At 44.0% G+C, this 20,985-nt stretch overlaps 1 protein-coding gene across 6 annotated transcripts in view; it reads left to right on the top strand.

Moving 5' to 3' along the window:
* The first annotated feature begins 280 nt into the window (after window positions 1-280).
* The window catches only part of WIPF3 (WAS/WASL interacting protein family member 3), a 53,755-nt gene continuing 33,050 nt past the window's right edge, over window positions 281-20,985 (top strand). For 2 of the 6 annotated variants that reach the window (XM_074984555.1, XM_074984549.1), the window contains exons 1-2: window positions 281-411; window positions 15,207-15,363. In XM_074984555.1, coding sequence (XP_074840656.1) covers window positions 15,256-15,363 — 108 coding nt within the window. In that variant the 5' untranslated portion in view covers window positions 281-411; window positions 15,207-15,255. The other 4 variants (XM_074984551.1, XM_074984550.1, XM_074984553.1 and 1 more) reach the window with 4 other exon arrangements.

Raw genomic sequence — 20,985 nt, 5'->3', positions numbered from 1 at the left:
AGGGGGACGAGGCTCGGGGAGGCAGAGCGCAATGGAGCTCTGTGCAGGTGTCCCTTGTGCAGAGCTGCACGTAGCCCTTGGGGCCTTCGTCAGACCGACCCCGTCCCCCTCCAGCGGCGACCGTGCGGGGGCCCGGGCGTTACAGTGCGGCAGCCCCGCTCCGGCCCGCGGCCCGCAGTCCCCGGCGGGACCGGGAATAGTGCAGCTCGGGGCGCGACGATTTCCCGGGGGAGGGGCTCGGGGCTGCGCGGCCCCGCCCCTGAGGCAGCCGCGCCGCTCCAGGTCCCGGCCGGGCGGTGGCGCAGCAGGTGGGAGGGAGGGGCCAGCCCCGCCCCCGTCTCCGCCCGGCGCCTCCCGCGGCCGGAGCCCCCGTGGGAGCGCAGCGCAGCGCAGCGGGCCGCGCGTGGGCAGGTCAGTGAGCGGAGCGGGGCGCGCTCTGCCCCGAGCTCCCCCTTAGCCCGTGCCGCGGCCAGGAGGGGCCCCGAGGCAGGGCGCCGCGCGCACGGGCTGGGCTCCCCCACACCTTAGCCGGGCAGCCCGCGGGGGAGGGGACTGGAGCCCGGCCCTGGGGCGTGTCCTGTGCAGGCCGGCGACCGGTGCCTTTCCAGCGCCCGCCGGTGGGGGCGTCTGGTGCCGGTGGGGGGAGTTAAAAAGCTGGCGGGGCGGTGCACCTCCCCATTGCTCTCATCACTCACCTGTGCCCGCCCACCCGCCGTGGTTTGCAGGGAGACGCCAGGGCCAGGGTCGCCTTCTCCGCAGCCCGATGCCTCTCCACAGTGGCTTGCAGCAAAGCCTCGGTGGCGTCTTGGCGTCAGAAGCCCCACGGGAGGAGTGGCGGCTGACCGCGCCCACGGCTTTTCTTCCAGGTGGATCTACTCAACTTTCCTGTTTGGGCAGCATTTTGTAATTGTTAGCTGGAGAGTTTATATACATAATTATAACTCCCTTCTGTAAAGACATGAAAGAGTAGAGACTAGTGGAGTGGAGCCAAGATTGTGTCCAAAGTAAGACCACAGCCACCACAAACTGAAAACAGGGTTGGTGGATGGCAGGTAGAGTTGCAGTAAAGAAGAGGAGGCAAGCCTCTGAGATATTTTTTTTCTTTCAGCAAGAAGTACAGTGTGGCTGGGTAACATGGAGTTCATGTTACGGATTTAGTTAGATTTAGTTAGCATTAATTTATTTAAGTTCTTGTAAGAATTTGTGAAATTTGTTGAAGTCCCCCTTTTTCCTGTTCTTCTTGCCCTGGGAATCCTGTGCACATGCCATCTAACACGGTTCCTCTTGAATAGTGTTAGTCATACAAAGTGCATATAAACAGAGGAGTATGTGTGTAAACAGAATTCTTAAGTGGTTTAGAATTATCCATGTTAGCACAGTACTGTCAGGAGAGTGTATGGATAGCTAGAGGGCTTTTTATATTTGAAGAGTTGCACATTCATGAGAGGGTGAGATTATGTTCACAGGCCATGGGGTGTTGGAGGAAGTGTGTGGCTGTGTAGTTACAGTTAAGAACATAAGTTCTAGGAATAGGAAAAAGGCATCTGTGCCAACATGTCAGTCCTTTTTAGGTTTGCTGTTGAAGACTGGGTAGTTCTGGTTAAGTATTTTACAGTAGTAACAAAATCTTGCTAAAATTGTACCAGTTATCTATGTGGAAGTAAAAAAGATAGTTAATTCAAAATAAGAGAGGAACTTCAGATGTCTGGTAGGTGGTGGTCATTTCTGCATGGAATAAATATGGAATAGTTTTTACTGAGAGTACGTCTACACAGGGAGATGAGGTCAGATTTTAAGGTCACACCTCATTTTGTAAAGTCAAGAGTGAATGTCCATACTGGCCCATGAAGTTGATGGAGTGTGCCGATGTTAGGGTGGGCAGCTTCAATGTCAACGCTGCACTGTGGGTTTAAAGTTTCTAAATGCTTCCATGAAATACAAGTATTACTTGAAATCATCTTCATCAGTAAAGTTGTTGCCTGCTACAGCATAGTTCAATAAAAACAATATGACAATATTGGACTGCTTTTTTGTCTTGCTAGATAGCTGTGCTGCTCTATATACTATCTGTTACTATTCAAGATGTGTATGTCAGTTTGTGTTCAGGTATATAAATGTGAAAATTTAAATGAAACATGCTCATAAATAAGAAATGGAAGTTTTAGCTTTTCAGTTAAATCAGTATTTTGTCTTTTTAGCTTTATATAATTTTGTAACTTGAATAGAGTTATTTTTCAAACAGGAAAGGCAGCTGGGTTATTACTATTAATTGACCCATAGAAACATGTAAGTTGTCTTGGGCAAGTAATACCTACCTGCTGGAATATTTTAAGACAGACACTTGCTTCCCTACCACCTTCCAGACATAGAAGTTCTAAACTCAGCAGAACTCCTGTGTGTGGTACTGACACAGATGGGCAAGCTACAGAGAAGCTGTGCAGGGAAATTATGTAACATTATTCTTAGTTGTCTCACTGTGTTAGCGGGGGGGCGGGGGCGTGGAGCAGTTATTGGCCACGTGCAGGATATTACTGCAAGTTGGGTACATAGATTCATGGGCCTAAACACTGACATGAATGGAGTGCACAGTGAGTATGGATCTGCATGACCTTGGGTAAGAAGGGAGGATAGTGTTCTGCCCATATCCACTGCAGAGTTCTCCTGGAAAATACCCTATAACTTAAGCTTTGCACACAGGTTCAGAACTTCTCCCTTAGGGAAGAATTATTCTTGAGTGCTTTGTTGTACAGTTGGTTGGTTTACCTCAGATAAAAATGACACATTAAAATGGATTTTGCCCCCCAGTCCTGCAAGAAACTCTGTGGAGGTGGATCCCAAGCATACAGCCACAGGTGAGTCTGGATGAGCTGTGCCCCCCTTCCCCTCCCCCTTAGCATGGCTATTACAGCAACACCTGCATTATTCTGTCATTACGCAATTCTTGCATTATTGGCGATTCAAAGGATATTTGTAAATTGCATTTATTGTGAACATTTTCTAAGTTGGTACCAAAACTTTTCTAGAAAAGTAAATCAGCAGAGAAACCCAGTTCCTGAACAGTTCCCTATGAATAGAGGTGTCTCCTAGCATTGCCATTGGATATCTCCCATTTTGGAAGCTTCATATCAATTTCCATTGTCGATGCTTCTTTATAATTTTATATGATAACAGGGAAATTGTTAAATATGTAAGATTATTGCAGCATTACTGATATGTCTTTGACTAGTGAAGATAATTTAGTCTGTGTAATATCTCTCTATGTATTTATAGATTCTTACTGTGTCATCCAACAGCTCTCTTCTGCTGTGTGATTGTGTTTAAAATCTGTAAATGTTGAAACCCAAAGGTTTAAACTGAAATTAAAGGTTAAATTCCCATTGATTCAGGGTGGGCATTTTGCAGCTATGAGAAATTCAGGACTGGGTCTGGGTGTGAAAACATTTAGTAACTCCTAATCTTTAGAGAAATAGCAGCCACAAACAACCTTGATATTACTTGTTATGCACGGTGGTTGAAATCGTGGCTCATTAGACTCCTGGTGGCAAAGGAAAATCCACTGCAGCTCCCATTCCAAGAGCAAGATTCTCCAATAGCAGAAACCCATATGGCCCTTGGGTGAATCAATCCCAGTGGAAATGCTCCAAATGTAATTTGGTCTAACTAGGAACAGAATTTGGTCAAAGCAATTTACTTAATTACAAAACAGTAATATCTACCAAGGCACTGATCCTGCAAGCAAAAATCTAATTGATTTCAATAGGAGTTTTGTGGAGATAACAGCAGGGGGAACAGGCTCTGGTTTTCAGTACATCCCATTAAGACAGGGCAATATTTTGCTGTGACTTAGTTATGTAAATCCAGAGTACTGTAAGATCCAGACATTTGCGAGTTTAACGATCACAAATTCAATTATTTGCGAGTGGCTGCCCCTTCTCTGGGGTTGAGAGCGCAGGTGGTGGCCGCCTCCCTGGGGCCCCAGGCAAATAGTCATCATTTGTGAAATTCAGTATTCGCGAGCAACAAGAAGTCCTGGGGCACCTTATAGACTAACATATTTTGGAGTATAAGGTTTCATGCGCAAAGACCTGCATCGTCAGATGCATGCATGTTAGTCTATAAGGTGCCACAGGAATACTTGTGTTTGAAAATACAGGCTAACGTGGCCACCTCTCTGATTACATTCACAAGGGTTCTCAACACTGAACCCATGTGAATGTTGTGACCCTACTGTAGTTTTATCAGAGAGCAGAATCTGCAGTAGTAATTGTAAACATTCTAAAGAACTATGCATTTAAAAAATGAAATTAGCATAGTTATGCACCTGATGAAAGGCAAGGCCTTTATTTGTTAGGCTGTGAATAAAATTGTGGACATCTTAATATTTCTATTAGGTTACATCAGTCTGTGGTACTTCTTATGAGTTGCATATTGCTATTACATTTTTAGGACTTTCTTTGTGCTACTCCATATTGTCTCTAAGGACTCTAATACCCAGAGAAACTGGCTCCTACTTTATGTTCTGAGTAATTTTTTGCAGAGAGGAGAGAGTCTGTGTGCTCTTTACTTTGGTTTGTTCTTGTTTTAATTTTAAAAAGTCATTCCAACAAAGTTTCAGTTTGCTTTTTATGTATGAAGAAACATAACATCTGGTGCTTTAAAATTACATGGTTTGGTTTCTGATGGAATTAAAATCCCAAATGACTAATTTTGACCATAGGCACTTATTCCAAAGTGTTTCCAATTGTGGCTCAAGTATAGCAATTTTGCTGTGGAATGTATAGACACTTCACTGTTTTTTGTCTATTTTCTTGTTTGTGTGAGTCTATTGTGTTGTCTTTGTAACATTTGTGGTGCACCTGTATCAGTAATTTCAGCTGTTCTTTAGAGTTGACAAAAACAAGTGGTGGACACAATCATCTTGTCTGTTCTTCCGACCATGAAAGATGATTTGAACAGATGCTTCATAATGCAGATTCTCTGAAATATTCTTATTTGTATAAATCTTGTTGTTTTCCCATGACATAAATAAATTTGTTTGACTGATTATTTCAAAGAGTAGAACTCAGGGCAGTATTTTTAAATTTTAGCAGAAACCACATTTGGCTATCCAAAACAGAGCTTGAAAAGTAGGAGCATAGTTAATGCTTTTTCTTCTGTTAACCAACAAATCACCCATGATGCTTTCTGTGCATTTAAAGAATAATTTACCCTTTCTCAAGCTGCCCTGTTCCCTGAAAGTCAATTATAAAACAAAAATTAAAAAAGCAGAAATTCATTTGTTTAACCTAGTTGGAGTACATGAGTATTGTACTGTTATTTCTCCACAATACATTCAGAATGAATGAAGAGGTCTGACTTTTTTGTCCTGTCTTCATTGTTACATCTTAAGCTTTTGTGGGCAAAGACCCACTTCATTAGGTGCATATCTGATGAAGCAGGTCTTTGCCCACAAAAGCTTATGCTCCAAAAAAATCTGTTAGTCTATAAGGTGCCACAGGACTACTTATTGTTTTTGCAAATCCAGACCAGCATGGCTACCCCTCTGATACTTGTTATATCTTGTGATTGTGCAGTATGAAAATCTGATGGCTGTACTGTAGGGACAGATCTCTACTTCTTAAAAGGGAGTTGTGTTATATAAGTGAATGCACCTTAGCTTAGAGCAATGAGGTAATAGTTCCTCTTTATACATCTGGGGTACGTGCACCTGAAATGTTCCAGCCATCCCATTACCAGGACGATATTAACAAACTGGCTGCGTTTCAAAAATGTCGAAAACTTAGTGAACTGACGTATGAGGAAAGATTAAGCCAGCTAAACAAATATATCTAGGCTAAAATACACGAGCCTGTGGGATCATAAGTCTACAAATATTTCACAGGTGCAGATGCCAAGGAAGTAAAATAATTCTATTCAGTATCAGCTAAGAGTAATGGGATCAAATTAAGAAAGGCAGTAATTAGGCTGAATGTCAGAAAACCTTCCTAACCATGATGGCTATTATACTGTGAAAGAGTTTCTCAAGGGATGTAATACAAGTCTTGTTATTTGGGACACTTAAAATTAGACTGAACAAAGCACTTTATACTGCCTTTCTTTGGTGGGGAGATGAAATAGAAAACTGCTAGCTCTTCTCAGTCTCTTCATTCTGTGGCTTCAGGAACTGATCCTGCACCATGAAGTCACCTTTCATTAACTTCAACAGTACTCAGTTTGAACTCTCTCCATATATAACTATGGCTGTCCCCAACATCTCCTTCTCTCCTTTAATTCCCACAGACTGTGACAGCCTTTATCTGAAATGCTGAATTTCTCACCCTGATGTTCCTTATTCCCAGGGAAAACTCAGCCCCTTCTATCTCCAATTCAAAAACATAATGTATGTGTACACTTGAAAACTGCCTCTGCTAGCACTCCCAGATCAAGTAGTAATACAGGGGAAGGCAGGAACAGCTGGTGCATATATCTTTTAAATAACTAACTTTAAAAGGAAAAAAATAAATAGGTTGAGGAAAAGAGACAGATGGGGGGAGTTTTTCAAATGTACTGTAGCATTTTTAGAATGTTCACTGCAAGAACAGAAGCAGCAGAGAGTTACAGGGTGGGGAGAGGGACTGAGAGTGCAGATCATTACAATGGTGTCTTGAGGGGGTTTCCTTCCAACTTGAAGTTAACCATCTCCTAGACATGTTTCCTTTTAGAGTCATTTTACTTAGCTTACAATATGTAGAGAGATAAGTACCTCACAGACCTAGGAGGGACCTCAAGATGTCATCAAGTCTAGTCTCCTGCCCCCTCAGCAGGGCTAAGCACCATTCCTGACAGATTTTTTTTTTTTTTTTTTTAAATTTGCTGCAGGCCCCTAAATGGCCTCCTCAGGGACTGAGCTCACAACCCTGAGTTTACAGGGCCAGCACTCAAACCACTGAGCTATCTCTCCATATCTGCAAATACAGGTATTCATTACCAACAGTACTCACCAGTTATTACCCAAACGCATTATTCTTGTTTTAAATAATAGTGGGGTGACGACTAAGCTGCGTGCTGTGCAATCTTTAATCAAGGAGTCAAGCTAGCAAACATCTGAGTGCAAGTAGGAAGGACTTTAACGCCTCATACTGAGAGCATATGGTGTATGAACCACATTAATGACAAAAGTAGACAAGAGATTTGCTTGCTGACACATAACAATCCTATCCACTGACCTTTGCAGCTTATACCGTAATGGACTTCTGTCATGAAAGCCTGATTTTCATGGTTGGACTTCGTCTCTGCTTCCACTGGAGCGTGCACACCTCGGTGTCCGTATGCACTTTTGTACATACCCACTTGCACTAATCCTTCACTGTGTAAATCACAAAGCCTGCAACTCCACAGTTCAGTTGGGCAAATGGAAACTTTACATGCACAACCCGTTGCCTCTGCACCTACTCATTAGAATCTGGCTGCTGTGCATGCTAGGCATTGTGCTGGAGACAGGTGAGCATGAGTGGACACACAGGGAACTGAAAAGGTAATGTATGCTTGGGATTCTGAGCCTGGGTTTGGGGTGGAAGCTGGAAGGGGTGCAGTGGTGGTGGGTGGGGGTTGATGAGAAGTATAAGAAAGTCAGCGAACAGTCTTCAGAGTTCAAGCCTTGAAATAATGAACTTCAATTTATATTTCCTTCACCCATGGCTAAGCCCCCTGGCTGTTTTACCACCATTGCCACACACGTGTTCTGTAGTTCAAAAAAGGGGTCTTTTGATTTCAGTGAAAGAATATTTCCCAAACCTAAGTCCAGTGCTGAAGAGTAGGAGAAAACTAAACTGAAACACTATCAGTAGATAAGACTCTTTGCCCCTACAGGCATATTTCTGACTGACTTAATTGAAGAAGGGAGACATCACTATAGTAATGGCTTTTTTATACATGATGACAATGTTGGGGTTGTAGCAATGTTGCTTTCCCCAGACAACTTGTTAAAATGTGATAAAAGAGATTGTAATCCACTACACTGTGGCCCACCAGTCCCCATTGGCATTGTATGTGAGCTGGGAGGCAAGTGATATAGGCGCTCCAGATTCTAGTCCTTGGTACATGTCTTTACATGTCCAAAAACCACTGGCATGCTCCTTTGACAGGAAAAAAAAAAAACTACTCTGTGAAGTCTGGCAGGAAGAAAATGTCCTGATATGCTAGGTATGTGCTTAAAACAGATATCGTAAAAGAGAATAGCTTGACTGTTCAGTAGGAGGAGTACAAGTTTCTTTTGGGTTTGTGTGTGGGGTAACAGGCAATTCAGTGCAGGCCTGTAGACACACTGGCCAGAAATCACTCCTGTCCTCTCTAGTCTCATTGGAGTCACCTCTGTTTTTTTTTTCTCCTGTTGTTCAGATATATGGCTATATCACACTTGCTGATAGGCTGTTCCCCCGTACCATGCTGCTGCCACCATGTTTCCAGGCCTAGCTTTCAATTGGCTGTCACCACTTGCCTGTTGTTCACACTTACTTACAGTCCACTGGCTCTCTGTATGTCACATCTTTGTCTGTTTTGTTCATCATCGTGGAGCGCTCTGCTGGCTGCATACTGAAATGAGTCACCGCTATTACTAGCGTGAGCCATGGACGGTGTTCCTCTTCCAGCTCATGCTGTCAGGAGATGGACGTGGAGGTACCATTAGTGAGTCAGCAGGGTCACTACAACACTGACCAACAGTATGTAGGAGAAGGGAAGCTCTGATTCCAAACTGGGGCAGACTGAGCTTGCTAAGCCTTTTTAGGTGCATCAGTCTAAGAGAAAGTAACTCTGATCTCAAACCTGTGCGCTCTCCCTCCAGTGTATATGTCACAGTTCTTTGTGCCCATGCATGATGGTTGGTGTGTGAAGAGAGAGTGGGGCTGGAACACACAAGCCAGCCTCACTTAAATCCATTCATAGGTTACGATATTTCTCTTGACACTGAAGATTTACCTCTTGATGAAAGTCCTGTGGCAATGTGCCAGTGACTCTGGATGCAGATGGGAGGATACGGCTGGAAGGATTTAGTCCCAAACCTACACTTACGCAGCCCGTGTGTGATGGTCGTCTGTCTGTCTGAACTGGAACAACCCCAGCTCCCATATCTTGCCTAGGTGTCAAAGCAGCCCAGTTTAGGGACAGTGCTGCTTTCTTTGAAAGAAGAGTAGGTGAGAAAACAATCCCTAAATGCTGCTTGTTCCAGTTGCTCTCTGTTGGGTAACCATGACCCACTGGATATCCAATTTTGTGGTCACAAGGGAAAATCAGTGACTAAACAGAAACTATGTTTTGCATCCTGGAACGTACACACTTCGTGATTGTGATGATCACCATGAGCGTAGGACAGCAATCATTGGTAGAGAACTGCATGTTATAATATTGATGTTACAGCTTTACGCAATGTATTGTTGGTACCAACCAGTTCACAGAAGTTGGAGCAGGTTATTCATACTACTGTGTGGGCTACCGAGGGTCATCCAAAGCAAGCAGGAGTTGGCATTGCCATTGGAACACCACTTGTCCCCAGCTTTAATCTGAGCCACATGCCGTCAGTTGTCACCTCATGACTACAAAGCTTAGACTGAACCAGGGACAATGCTTTGTGGTTTGTGTGTATGCACCCACATTGACTGCTGCAGATGATGAAAAGGAGGCTTTCTATGCTAGCCTTCATTACCTTTTAAATCCAAGCTATATATGCTCAGCAGTTTTAATGCTAGAGTTGGTCAGGACTGCACCATGTCGCCAGAGGTGCTTGGACACAATGGCATTGGAAGTGGGAACTCAATGACACTCTTCTCCAGACTTGTGTGCAGCATGAGCACATTGCAAGCACATCCTTCCAAAAGGTGAACAAATACAAAGCAATTTGGATGCACCCTTTTTCTAAGCATTAGTGACTAATTACTTCATCACAAAACAAAGATCTTGCTCATGTCAGGTTGACTCATGCCATGCATGGCACTAGCTCTCGGGCTGATCATTAAAAGGTATGCAGTGTTGTCTCCTCGAACCGTTGTCCGCTAAAAGTCATCATTCTGCTGTACACTGAAAAAAGCTGGATGTAGGTAAACTTGAAATACCTGAGACAAATGCTGTTTCAACAGTCTTGACACTTCCATAGTCATCAGCAGTGAAGGTCCAGAATGGTCACCCACTATCGAGGATGATTGGATTAACATCAAAGAAACAACCTACAGAACTGCTGCTGTGATCCTCAGTTTCCGAAAACACAGGCACAGGGACTGGTTTGTTGACTAGGCCAGAGATGCCTAAGCTCTTCTTGGTAAGATGCAAGACACACATCTGGTTTGGATCAACAATAGAGAGCTTAAATAAATGCTGGTTTCCTGGAAGCAAAGCAGGAGGCGTAAGTCACATTATGGCAAACAAAAGAGGACTGGTAGAAATATCAAGCAGGTAAACTCCAAGATGCAGCTGATAGACATGATCTTAAAGCATTCTATGACAGGCTGAAGGCAGTCTATGGGCCACGCATCGTTGGTTGTCCACCAGTGTGCTCTGCTGATGGTGTCACTTTCATCACAGATAGCGCTAAAATCCTTGACCACTGGGCTGAACGTTTTCACAAAGTATTGAACCAGACCTCAACTTTTGACAGCAGCGTTCTTGAAGAGATTGCTCAGTGGGCTAATGATTTGTAGCTAGTCATACCACCCGCTTTTGACTGAGGTACAAAAAGCTGTTAAACAGATGAAATCTGGAAAGACACCTTGCAGTGGTACAACTCCACCAGAAGTATATAAAGCTGCTGGTGGCTAGTTGATGTACGGTCTCACCCATTTATTTAGCACCATTTGGGAGAAGGAGCTAGTCTCTCAGGACTTCAGCGATCCCTTTGTTGTACATATACAAGAGAAAAGGTGACTGTGTGTTGTAATGACCATTGGGGCATCTCTTTGCCCTCCATAGCTGGTGAGATACTTACCTGCATCCTGTACAACTGGCTTTCACTATGTGTTCAACAATGGCATAATTCCTGAAAGACAGTGCAGATTTCATGCTGGTCAAGGCACTGATGATGTGATATTTACCGCCAGACAGATATAAGAGAAAATTAGAGAGCAACATCAGGACCTCTATATGATCTTCATTGACTTGACGAAGGCATTCGACATGGTCAAAAGAAATGGGCTCTGGAGAATACTTGGGCAAATTGGCTGTCCTGAAAAATTCACCAGCCTTATTCAGTCTTTTTATGATGGCATGCTCGGTCATGTCCTTAACAATGGAGAGACCTTTTGGAATATCAAATGGTACAATGCCAGCATGTGTTCTTGCTCCTCTCCTGTTCAACATCTGCTTTACAATGATACTGCTAGTTGCTTTTAAGGACTGCCCATTGGGCATACCTGTTCAGTTCCAAACAGATGGCAGTATTTTCAATCTCTGGAGACTTCAGGCTCGCACTGAAGTAGTTACTACAACTGTCCATGACCTTCTGTTTGTTAATGACTGTGCATTGCTGGCTAATTCAGTAAAGGATGCACAGGAGCTTTTCAATTGCTTTGTTACTTCTGCTCATCACTTTGGACTCACAGTGAGCCTCAAACAGACAGAAGTTATTCCTTAGCCTGTTTGGAAAGAGTCCCTTGCTCCAGTGATCACTGCTGCTGGTGTAGTCCTTAATGCTGTTGATAAGTTCTGCCAACTTGGAAGTGTACTGTGCTCTAGCATAAGTGCAGGTCATGACATATCTGCTCGATTAGCCAAAACCAGCACTGCCTTTGGAAAATTGACCAAACGCCACAAGCCTGTCAGCCAGCACTTTAATGGAATGGGCCTTTCTGTTAATGATCTGAAAGTGTCTGTTTTACTGAAAAGGAACTTTAACGAGTGCCTCCAGAGAGAGAGTGCGGAACTCTTATATTCAAAGTCGACACATTAACATGGGATTTGAACCGGGACAGCAACTACCTGGCCCATTGTAAGGACTCTTTTACATACTTTGCTTTATCTGACTCTTGACTTCCCCCACTCCTACCACCCATCTGCTCTTCTAATTTGCCCACCTTGATTACTCTTTTTCTGATTTGTCTACCTTGATAACAAGTTTTGGTTCTCTGTGGCTTAAATATTGAGTCTGTTCTGGTATGGCTATGGTCTGAAGAAGTGGGTCTGTCCCATGAAAGCTCAACACCTAATAAATTACATTGTTAGTCTTTAAAATGCTACTGGACTGCTTTTTTGTTTTGATGGAGTGACCATGGTATTAAACTCCATACCAAGGTAGCAGTTTATCAGGCAGTTGTCCAGAATATCCTGCTGTATGGCTTGGACTCATGGACAATAGATTCACTGCCATGTTTTGAAACTCAAGCAGTTCCATATGTGCTGTCTGAGGAAGATCACCCATGTGAATTGGTGGGATAAAACCTCTAACATGGAAGCTCTTAATCTGTGTGGTGTTGTGGACATGGGAGCAATGCTTATGAACAGACAGTTTCGCTGCATTGGTCATGTTAAGAGGATAGATGGTACACGGATACCAAAGATGTTCTTCTATGGCCGGCTTGCTCATGGAAAGTGGTCAGTATAAGCATTATAAAGACATCTTAAAAGCCAATGTGAAGTCATGTGGCGTATCTCCCAGTGATCTGGAAACTCTGGTTCAGGAGGGATTGTCCTGGCAGCAAACCACCGTACAGGTGGTTAATTGCTTTGCGTGTCAGTGTGTGCAGGCAGTACAGGAAAAGTACAGGATCTGAAAAGAACATACAATGCCCACAGTTGGCGAGTTCTTGTGTGACATCTGTAATTGGCTCTGCTGATCAAGGATTGGTTTAGTTGCCCACCAGCGGCAGCAGAGAGGATGAGCTCTGTTGATCGATGGCTCAGCCCAAGAAGAAGAAAACGCTGATCTCTGAAAAAAGGCATCGTTTAATCAAAAAAAACTTGTCAGTTAAAAAAAATCGCCTGGGACTTCTGGTCCAGATGCTGAGAATTTGTCCCATCTCTGTTTGATTCTCGTTTATCCCACAACAGAGCTTAATGTTGTCCTAAAACTAAAGGTGATGTGATGCCAAACTGAGTAATTTGGTCTTTCCGTGGATGACACAGTGATCCATGAGCCCTTCAGTACCAGCTGGCAAGGGAGTTCAAGGACTGTCTTAGTCCTGGTATGTACATTCTGGCTCAGCAAAGAATGTCAGGCAAAGTCCTAAATTACAGCCAGGTCGTACTGGTTATTAATGTCCTCGTGATGCACATACACATGTTACATAAGGAATTACGATTGTGTGCCATAAAGCAGTTCTAAAGTCCTAGTCAGGGCAGAGTTGACAAACAAGTTTTCTTCCAGTCAGGGGGACTGGTCTGAAAGAAGAGAGGCAACTGCCCCAGGGCTCAGTGACGTGGCAATGGTTGGGAAGCCTGGTCTCTTTAAAAAATCACTGTCAGAGTGCAGGAGTGGGCTGTTGGTGGGGAGCCTGGAGGGAGGGGGGAGGGTGTATGAACAGGCTGAAAGTGGGGAGTCTCTGTGGGAGGAAGGTGCAGGAACAGGGTGGGGAAGTGCTTATCTGGTGCTGCACACACTGGTGGGGGAAAAGCCTCCACGCAGCGCTGCACTGCTGTTCCTCAGCCAGGGAAAGGGGATCAGCTGCAGTGTTTGGGATGAGACAGTCTACTTTAGATGGATTGCCCAGTTAGGTGTAATCTCTGGCAAGCATGTTAAGATTTTCTTTTCTATGCAACTTTTTGCCTCCGTTATGCTAACTCAGTATCTCTTGATTCTTCATTAGTAAATTGATTGTTGTGTTATCTGTAAATACATCTCAGTGCTGTGAGAGTACACGGAGCTGATATTGAGGTGAATCGTACAGGCTGTAGGATGTACCCTTGGGGACAGCAGGCCTGATATTTCTGTGAGTGTTCAGGGAAGAAGGAGCTGCAGTCTGTAGAGCAATGCTTGAGGGTGATCTGGGGACTGAGGTGAATTTATTTTTAACCTGGAAAACAAAGTAAGGGTGAGTGTAACTCGCACACCCACTGGATGTGGCACCTAGACCACTTACAGAGAAAATAGAATGAGTCTTCTCTGTAGCTTTACCTGACAGCCAGCTGGCTTTTAGCTCATGCACGAAGCTCCAGAAGTCCCAGGTTTGGTTCCGCCTTTTGGCATTACATGAGCATTCGCAGAGGAGAGTGCTGGCGTGAACAGGCTGATAGAGTCACCCAGCAGACACCCATGTAAGCATGAGCAAGTTTTCTTCACGCTGGAGGCGAGGTGGCTCTCCGTCTTGAGCACCCTGAGAATGGCCACAGCCATCACCCAGCTAAATCCAGCTAGGAATTTCAGGATGCACAGACCCTTTCTTCTTTAGCAAATGATAAGAGAAATCACTGATGTTCATGAAATACAACTGGGGGCAGAGCTCCGTGTTAAAAAATATTCAAACCAAACCCAAAAAACCAAAACCCCAATAGCTTAGACCCATGAACCAGGGTCTGTCACACAAAACCATAATACTAAACTTGAGCTGTATAAAATGTTGAAATTGTATATGTATTTTAAAATGATTTGTATGGTACATTTGCCCAGTTTTTGCAGTCCTCCAGAACCTGCTGTTCTGTTTTGTAAATTGTCCTTTCAACACATTATTGGAAAATATGAACCTTTTTTTTATTTTATTTGACACGTTACTAAACTTTCTGAAAGTAAACTGAAAATTAAAAAACCGCAGTGATGCTATATGTGTCTGATACCTGTCATTTCTGGTGCTTCGTGGGCTGTTCTGTGGAAGTTGTATTACGCTTAAAGAAACTCTGTTTTGGAAAATGGTTCTTTACTTATTATTTAGTCATTTCTTTGGGTCTACTATGAAAAATCAAATCTTACTAAGTTCTTTTTCTGCAGAAATACAAAGCTCTTTATCATGGAGTTTTGAGATTTGGCTCACTGCAATTTGTTCTTTTCAGCATAACTGCATTTCTGAACAGGATTAGTCTAATAGCTGAAGTTGGACAGGTTGGCATCTGTACATTTAAAATTCATGGAAGCTGTCCAGCTATGTGAACTGGCTCTTTAGATGAATGTTATCATCTGATATCTTTAATGAGGGCTGTTCATAGTGTAGTACTAGAGACTCTCTGGTACAAAAGTCCTCAGTGTGCTGAGAGCTAGCAGTTTGGCAGTGGCTGCTCTGCTGTTTGCAGTATGTAAGGCCATTTTTTTCCCTTCCCAGGAGTTCAGCTGGAATCTTTCATTACGGAGCGACGCCCAAAATTTGACAGATGCCTGTGCCGCCGCCGCCGCCTCCTCCCCCACCACCACCACCGCCTCTCCCGTCTTCTGCAGGACCACCTCCAGCACCTCCACCATTGCCATCTTCCTTACCTCTGGTAAGATCTGCTTTTCATTTTGATTAGTTGTAGGAGGGTAATTTTTGCTACAGATTATTGTGGTAATAGCAGTGGGAAAGCCTGCATTAGTTTGGATGGGGTATTTGGTGCGAAAACCTTAGCCAGTTGTCTTCATGTGTGTTTGTCCATGCAAATTTGGCCTGCTTCCCAAAACATAGAGCTCAATTTTAATTTGAAAATGTGCATGTGGGAAACATGGATTTCTTCATTAATTTTGAATAGCTTGTGCTGGGGCTTGCAGCGTTTTATCCGTTAAGCGTTTTCTTTCCTGAGGATACAGCACATGATACTTTTTTATCAGGCTGTCATGTACATCTACTGTATGTAACAGATCCCCTGGTTGCATGTTACCAAGCAGTAAGTGTGCCCTTGCCATGAGTGGGTGGAACCCTGGCTGGAATTCCAGGTTCTGATTTGTGCTTGGGTTATGTTGATCCTCAGGGATGCTTCCTCAGGCCCTTTTTTGGTGTGTTGTAATCACTTTTTTATGAAGTATTTCATGGATGGTGGGTGTAAGAGGCATGGGAAGGGAAGCTGCCAGGCTGTCATGCTCTGACCCTAACCCCCATGTTCAGCACAGCTCCCCGAGTCTCCTGGGACTGCCAGGGATTCAACTCTGCCAAGACTGTGGCCATGTGCCAGTTCTCCCGGGGCTGTGGAGACTGGGACTGGGTGCCTCCCACAGTCCCGGGCTGGGGAGCTTCCTGCCCTCCCCGGGCTCCAGAAAAGGCTGGGGCTGTGTGCCATCACCTGCTCTTCCCATGTTCCTGGACCAGAGAAGGCTGGGGCTGTGTGCCACCCATTCTCCCAGAACTGGGGAAGGCTGGTGTCACTGAGAGGGCGGTAGCCTGTCTCCTGCAGCTGGAGGAGCTTGGCTATCATGGGGGACCTGGGCAGAAGGAGCAGGGCTGTCGGCTTGTTTCCCCCAGCCTAGGTTCACCCACTGCTCATGGGATGTTTCAGCCTTGAATCTCTTACTGTAGAGCATGATGAACAGCTACGATCAATGCCCAGCATCCCTGATTTCATCGTACACTTTCTCTGCCATATCTGTGTCCTCTTGCAGAACAAATTAGTCTCCTACTTCTGTAGACACAAGTGCCAAAACTCTTCCAAAATTAGAGCTGGATTTCTTTTATGCCTTCTCGTGCTGACTGCTATAAATACATACTTCAGCCCCTTGAACTTCTTTCTTGCTCTGGCATCTATGCCTATTTTGTGAAGTAGTCAGTCCATTTTATGTGATTATGTTCCAGCTTTGCCCTCTCCTGGAGACAAGTAGTGTGCACCTTCTTTCTTTGCCATTCCATGTTTTAAGGAGTTCACAAGTTGAACTACCTTGCAAAACTATCAAATTGCAGGCAGGTGAAGGGTGAAGACTCAGGACTGTGCCTGAGCTGAAAGCCTACAGCGTGAGGAATTCTGGCTTCTCTGTTTAATTTTGATCTTGAGGCATATTGACGGGAGTTTTCACATACATGCTCCTGAGGTTTGTCACGTAAAGCCATAGTGAAACACCTAACTGCGTGATGTCAAAGCAACTGTGCCCTCAATTGCCATTGAGGTCAGTAGAAGCTACAGAGGCCCTTCTCTTAACATTAGCCACATGTATTTAGGTATCCAGCTTTAGGCATCACATTTGAAAATTTTAGCCATCATATACAAAGGAGCAGATCCCCAGCCATGGCCTGACTACTGGGAGGTGTGCTGTTTTCAAGCTATTCTACCATACACAGGCTGTAAGTAAATGGCTCCAGATGTCTGAGAACCCAGCCAATGGGGTCAGAAATGCCACATTTTCCCTGCTACAACATCAGCAGGAATGACTTGTGGGTTAAGAGCCCCTAAATCTAGGGCTGGCCCAATCACGTAGGTGAGCAAAGTGGTCACCTATATACAGTCCGAGTGCCACTGATACTTTTAAAAGTCAGTACTACTCTTACTTACAACAGCTTCGTTAATAAATAAATAAAGATGCAGAGCTTTACTGTTTAGCATGTAGGTTCGCCGTTACTAGGGAACGCATACCTGTTTTTCCTGGTTTGCCATAAACAAATGTCAGAATTTTCAAAGTGGACACCAGTTTTGTGTATGAAAGTCATAGTAAAAGTTGTACCAATATTCACATACACATTTGCCACAATTCAGGAAGTAAATTGTGTCGCTCTGTTAGCAGGTGGCTGTTTGCAGACATGCTTTCTTAATTTGCATAAGTAGCCCTGGTAAATACTTGTGGATTTAATAGATTTTATATGCACAGGTCTCCCTCTTCCCCAAAGGGGAAAGAAAACTAGTGTATCCTTGTGCAGTGCACCAGTAATAGACTGGCTGGTGACAGGGAGGCTCTGGATGTTGTTGGCACCCTGTGCTGCGTGGCCACAGCACATCCCGTCTCCAATCCTGATGCTCAGGCAGTTGTGATTCCTAGCCAGCTCCAGCGGTTGGGCAGCTGGGCAGCCAGCTCCAGTGCCCCCAAACCCTACACCCCCATGTCCCGACTCCTGCACCCTCCAAACCCCTGCCTGAGCCTCCCCACCCCCTGCCCTGCACCCCTCCATTACCGGTGGGAACCTGCTGGTGGGGGTTCCAGCCCTGTGCTGAGGTGGGGGCCTCACTGTGGGAGCTGCAACCACAACCCCGTGCATGCCGCTGAAAATAGGCTTGTGCGCCAAGAGTGGCACGCATGCCAGGGGTTGCCGACCCCTGCTTTAGAATTTGGCCCTAAATGGCTACCATTGCAGTTACCAGCTCACCATTCTAGACCAATTGAAGGCAGCTTTGTGGCTGGTTTTTTCCTGAGGAGCTAGATGGCACATTAACAACCCAACATTCTCAGCCTTCTACCTCAAAGTCATTCCTCTGGAGAACTGATCTTGTTCTCTGGCAGACTGGTAATTGCCCTCATTCTTCTTTGGCGTAAATCTCTCTCCCCTCCCCTGCCCTTTCTGTGGTAGTTACAGATCGCTTCTGAAAGACTGTGTAGCTGAGGCCCAACTAAATGTGTGCTACTGCTTTGTGCAGTAGGTCTGGTTACTGCCTCCTGTAATTTGTCACACATGGCACTATATCTGCTGGGAAAAACAGAAGTGTATGAGACACAAGGAGCTTCTAGAATATGTATCAGCTGGCTTCAGTCAGCCCATACTCTGCCTCCAAAGGCTTTAGATTTTTCCCTGACTTTTGCTCTCCCTTTATTGCCAGAGCATGGTGACATTTTCTCATCATTTCACTTTAGTGAATGACAACATGTATAAGTTATAAAGCCTATTCAAGTATGTTAGCCTATCAGCTGCAATTTGGTAAAGCTTCTGGTACCAGTGCACAATTTAAAGGGAGCACATTTGATCCCACATAAAGAAGTAGCAAGTCAATTCTGCTAAATGTTGTTCTCACATAACAGTGAAGGGAATTGCCTCTGCTGCAGTTGTATCAGAAGGAAGCCCATGAAGAGGCCCTTAATGTCTACTTAGTTCTAAAGAAGCAAAATGCTGACATCAGGTCAAAGTCCTGTTATAACTGTGGATCTGGCTGAAGGTGCTAATTGGGGAATCCATAACAAGCAGCTACTGACCCTAGATTCTTTTGCTAGGAAGATAGTCTTAGAATTTAGCATCTGTATCTAACAGCTGCTGCAACTGCCCAGCTGTTGCTACAGCTGCTAAATTTACTGGGGGGATAGTAGAAATAAAAAAGTACCTTTTGAAATAAACAAGCTTTGCCTAATCAATGCACACAATTGTGAGTCTACACAGAGATAAAACAACAAGAAGTCCTGTGGCACCTTATAGACTAACAGATATTTTGGAGTATAAGCTTTCGTGGGACTTCTTGTTGTTTTTGAAGATACAGACTAACATGGCTGCCTCACTGACCCTTTACACAGAGAGATGTAAGTAAAGGGGATAATTTTATACTTTAGTTAAAGCAGTGCAAGTTTGGTATATGGATTGACATAAACCTGGTTCAGAGAGACGCAAGAGTCTCCACAGAAGTGTTGCACCAGTTTAATTAATTAAACTGGTGCAACTTCTATATGTAGCCAAGCCACAAGGGCTACATTTAGTATTTAAATATTCTACATGCAATTATAGGCATATGAAATTCTATTTTAAGCCAAGTCATCTATACTTGTACATGGATTCTGCAATTTTCATCTTTGCTGTTGCTCAGGGGAACTTGTCAGGTTGGACTTCAGAATAAAAAGGATACAGTATATGATGGATATTTTAGTAAAAAAAAAATCTTGAAAGATCTTGTATCCTTGTGTGGGAGCTTATCTTTGGCATTTCATCTAGAAGATAGCACAGCTTTTATCTGGTGATTAAATAACACTTGTGAAATACTGGTATGCGGGTGTGATCTGGCATCAAGCTTTGCTGCAAGTTAATTCACATGAACTCTGCAGAGAGTGAGGCCCTGGGGTTTTGCTTCCACAGATCAAATGTCATTTAAGGAAGAACCCGTCAATTACTTCCCACTTTGTTTATGTTATTGTGACAGAAATAAATAGCTGATTCACTGTAGGCAAAGCCTAACAAAGGGAAGAGAAGGATGATGAAGAGCTGAGGCTGGCAGAGAAGGAGGGTGCTGAAGTGAGTGGTGACAAAAATAGACTGAATAAAAAGAGAGTAAGAACAGAGAGGAGGACTGAGGTGGAATTAAGTTTTGAAGAAGAGAAATGGAAAGAAAAGTGTTAAAACAAAGCAGGGCTCTTTGATGGGGAGTGTTTCTGAGAATCAAGTGTCATCTCATTTCTGACTCCAGCAGTCTCCTTCCCCCGCACCCCCCTGTCTTTGTCTTTGTCTTTGCCTTTGCCACTGATGGATTGAGATGTGGCCCTTCGGTTCATGTCCGTCTGGCTTTTTTGGCCCTTGTGCCCCACTGTCTTATGATGTTCTTGTTTGTGTGATGTGATCAAGAAGTATTTATGCAGTTTGGTTAGAATAATCATGGATCAAGACCATGCTGCTGCGCCAACTTTATTAAATGTCATCGATACTTTGGAGAAGATTGGGTCACCCTAACTATTTGAGATATCAGCAACTTCTACTGCCCACGGTAAGTGAAATCGTAACAGGGAGGCAGCAGTGTTAGTCTACATTATAATAAAACAAATCCAGGAGTCATGTGGCATTTTAAAGACTAACAATGAGTTATTAGGTGATGAACTTTCATGAGACAGACCCACTATGGATCTGAAGAAGTTGGTCTGTCCCATGAAAGCTCATTACCTAATAAATTATTTTGTTAGTCTTTGAAATGCTACATGACTGCTGGTTGGTTTTGGTAAGTGAAATAGTTACTGTTACCTACTTGCCTGCATATCATATCAAGATCTCATCTAAGATAAATCTGGATCCCTCATTAAAGCCACAATCCTCAGTGATGTTTCACCTTCCCCTTCCTCCATACCCTGAACTTTTGTGTGCTCTTGAGTTCTTTGCCATTTTAATGCCTTTGATTCAGAAGACAACTAGTTTGGTTTAGATAGATTTTTTTTTTTTAAACCACTTGAGCTTGGAGATACTCTGATATGAATGCTTTGATTATAGAACTTTATTGTACATTTTTCAAAGCTGACTTTTTTGCCATTTCCTTGTA

This window comes from Carettochelys insculpta, chromosome 2 (genome assembly GCF_033958435.1).
Source record: "Carettochelys insculpta isolate YL-2023 chromosome 2, ASM3395843v1, whole genome shotgun sequence".
NCBI classification, from domain to species: Eukaryota; Metazoa; Chordata; order Testudines; family Carettochelyidae; genus Carettochelys; species Carettochelys insculpta.
Note: the sequence above shows the minus strand (reverse complement) of the source record. Positions and strands in the feature narration are given on the sequence as shown.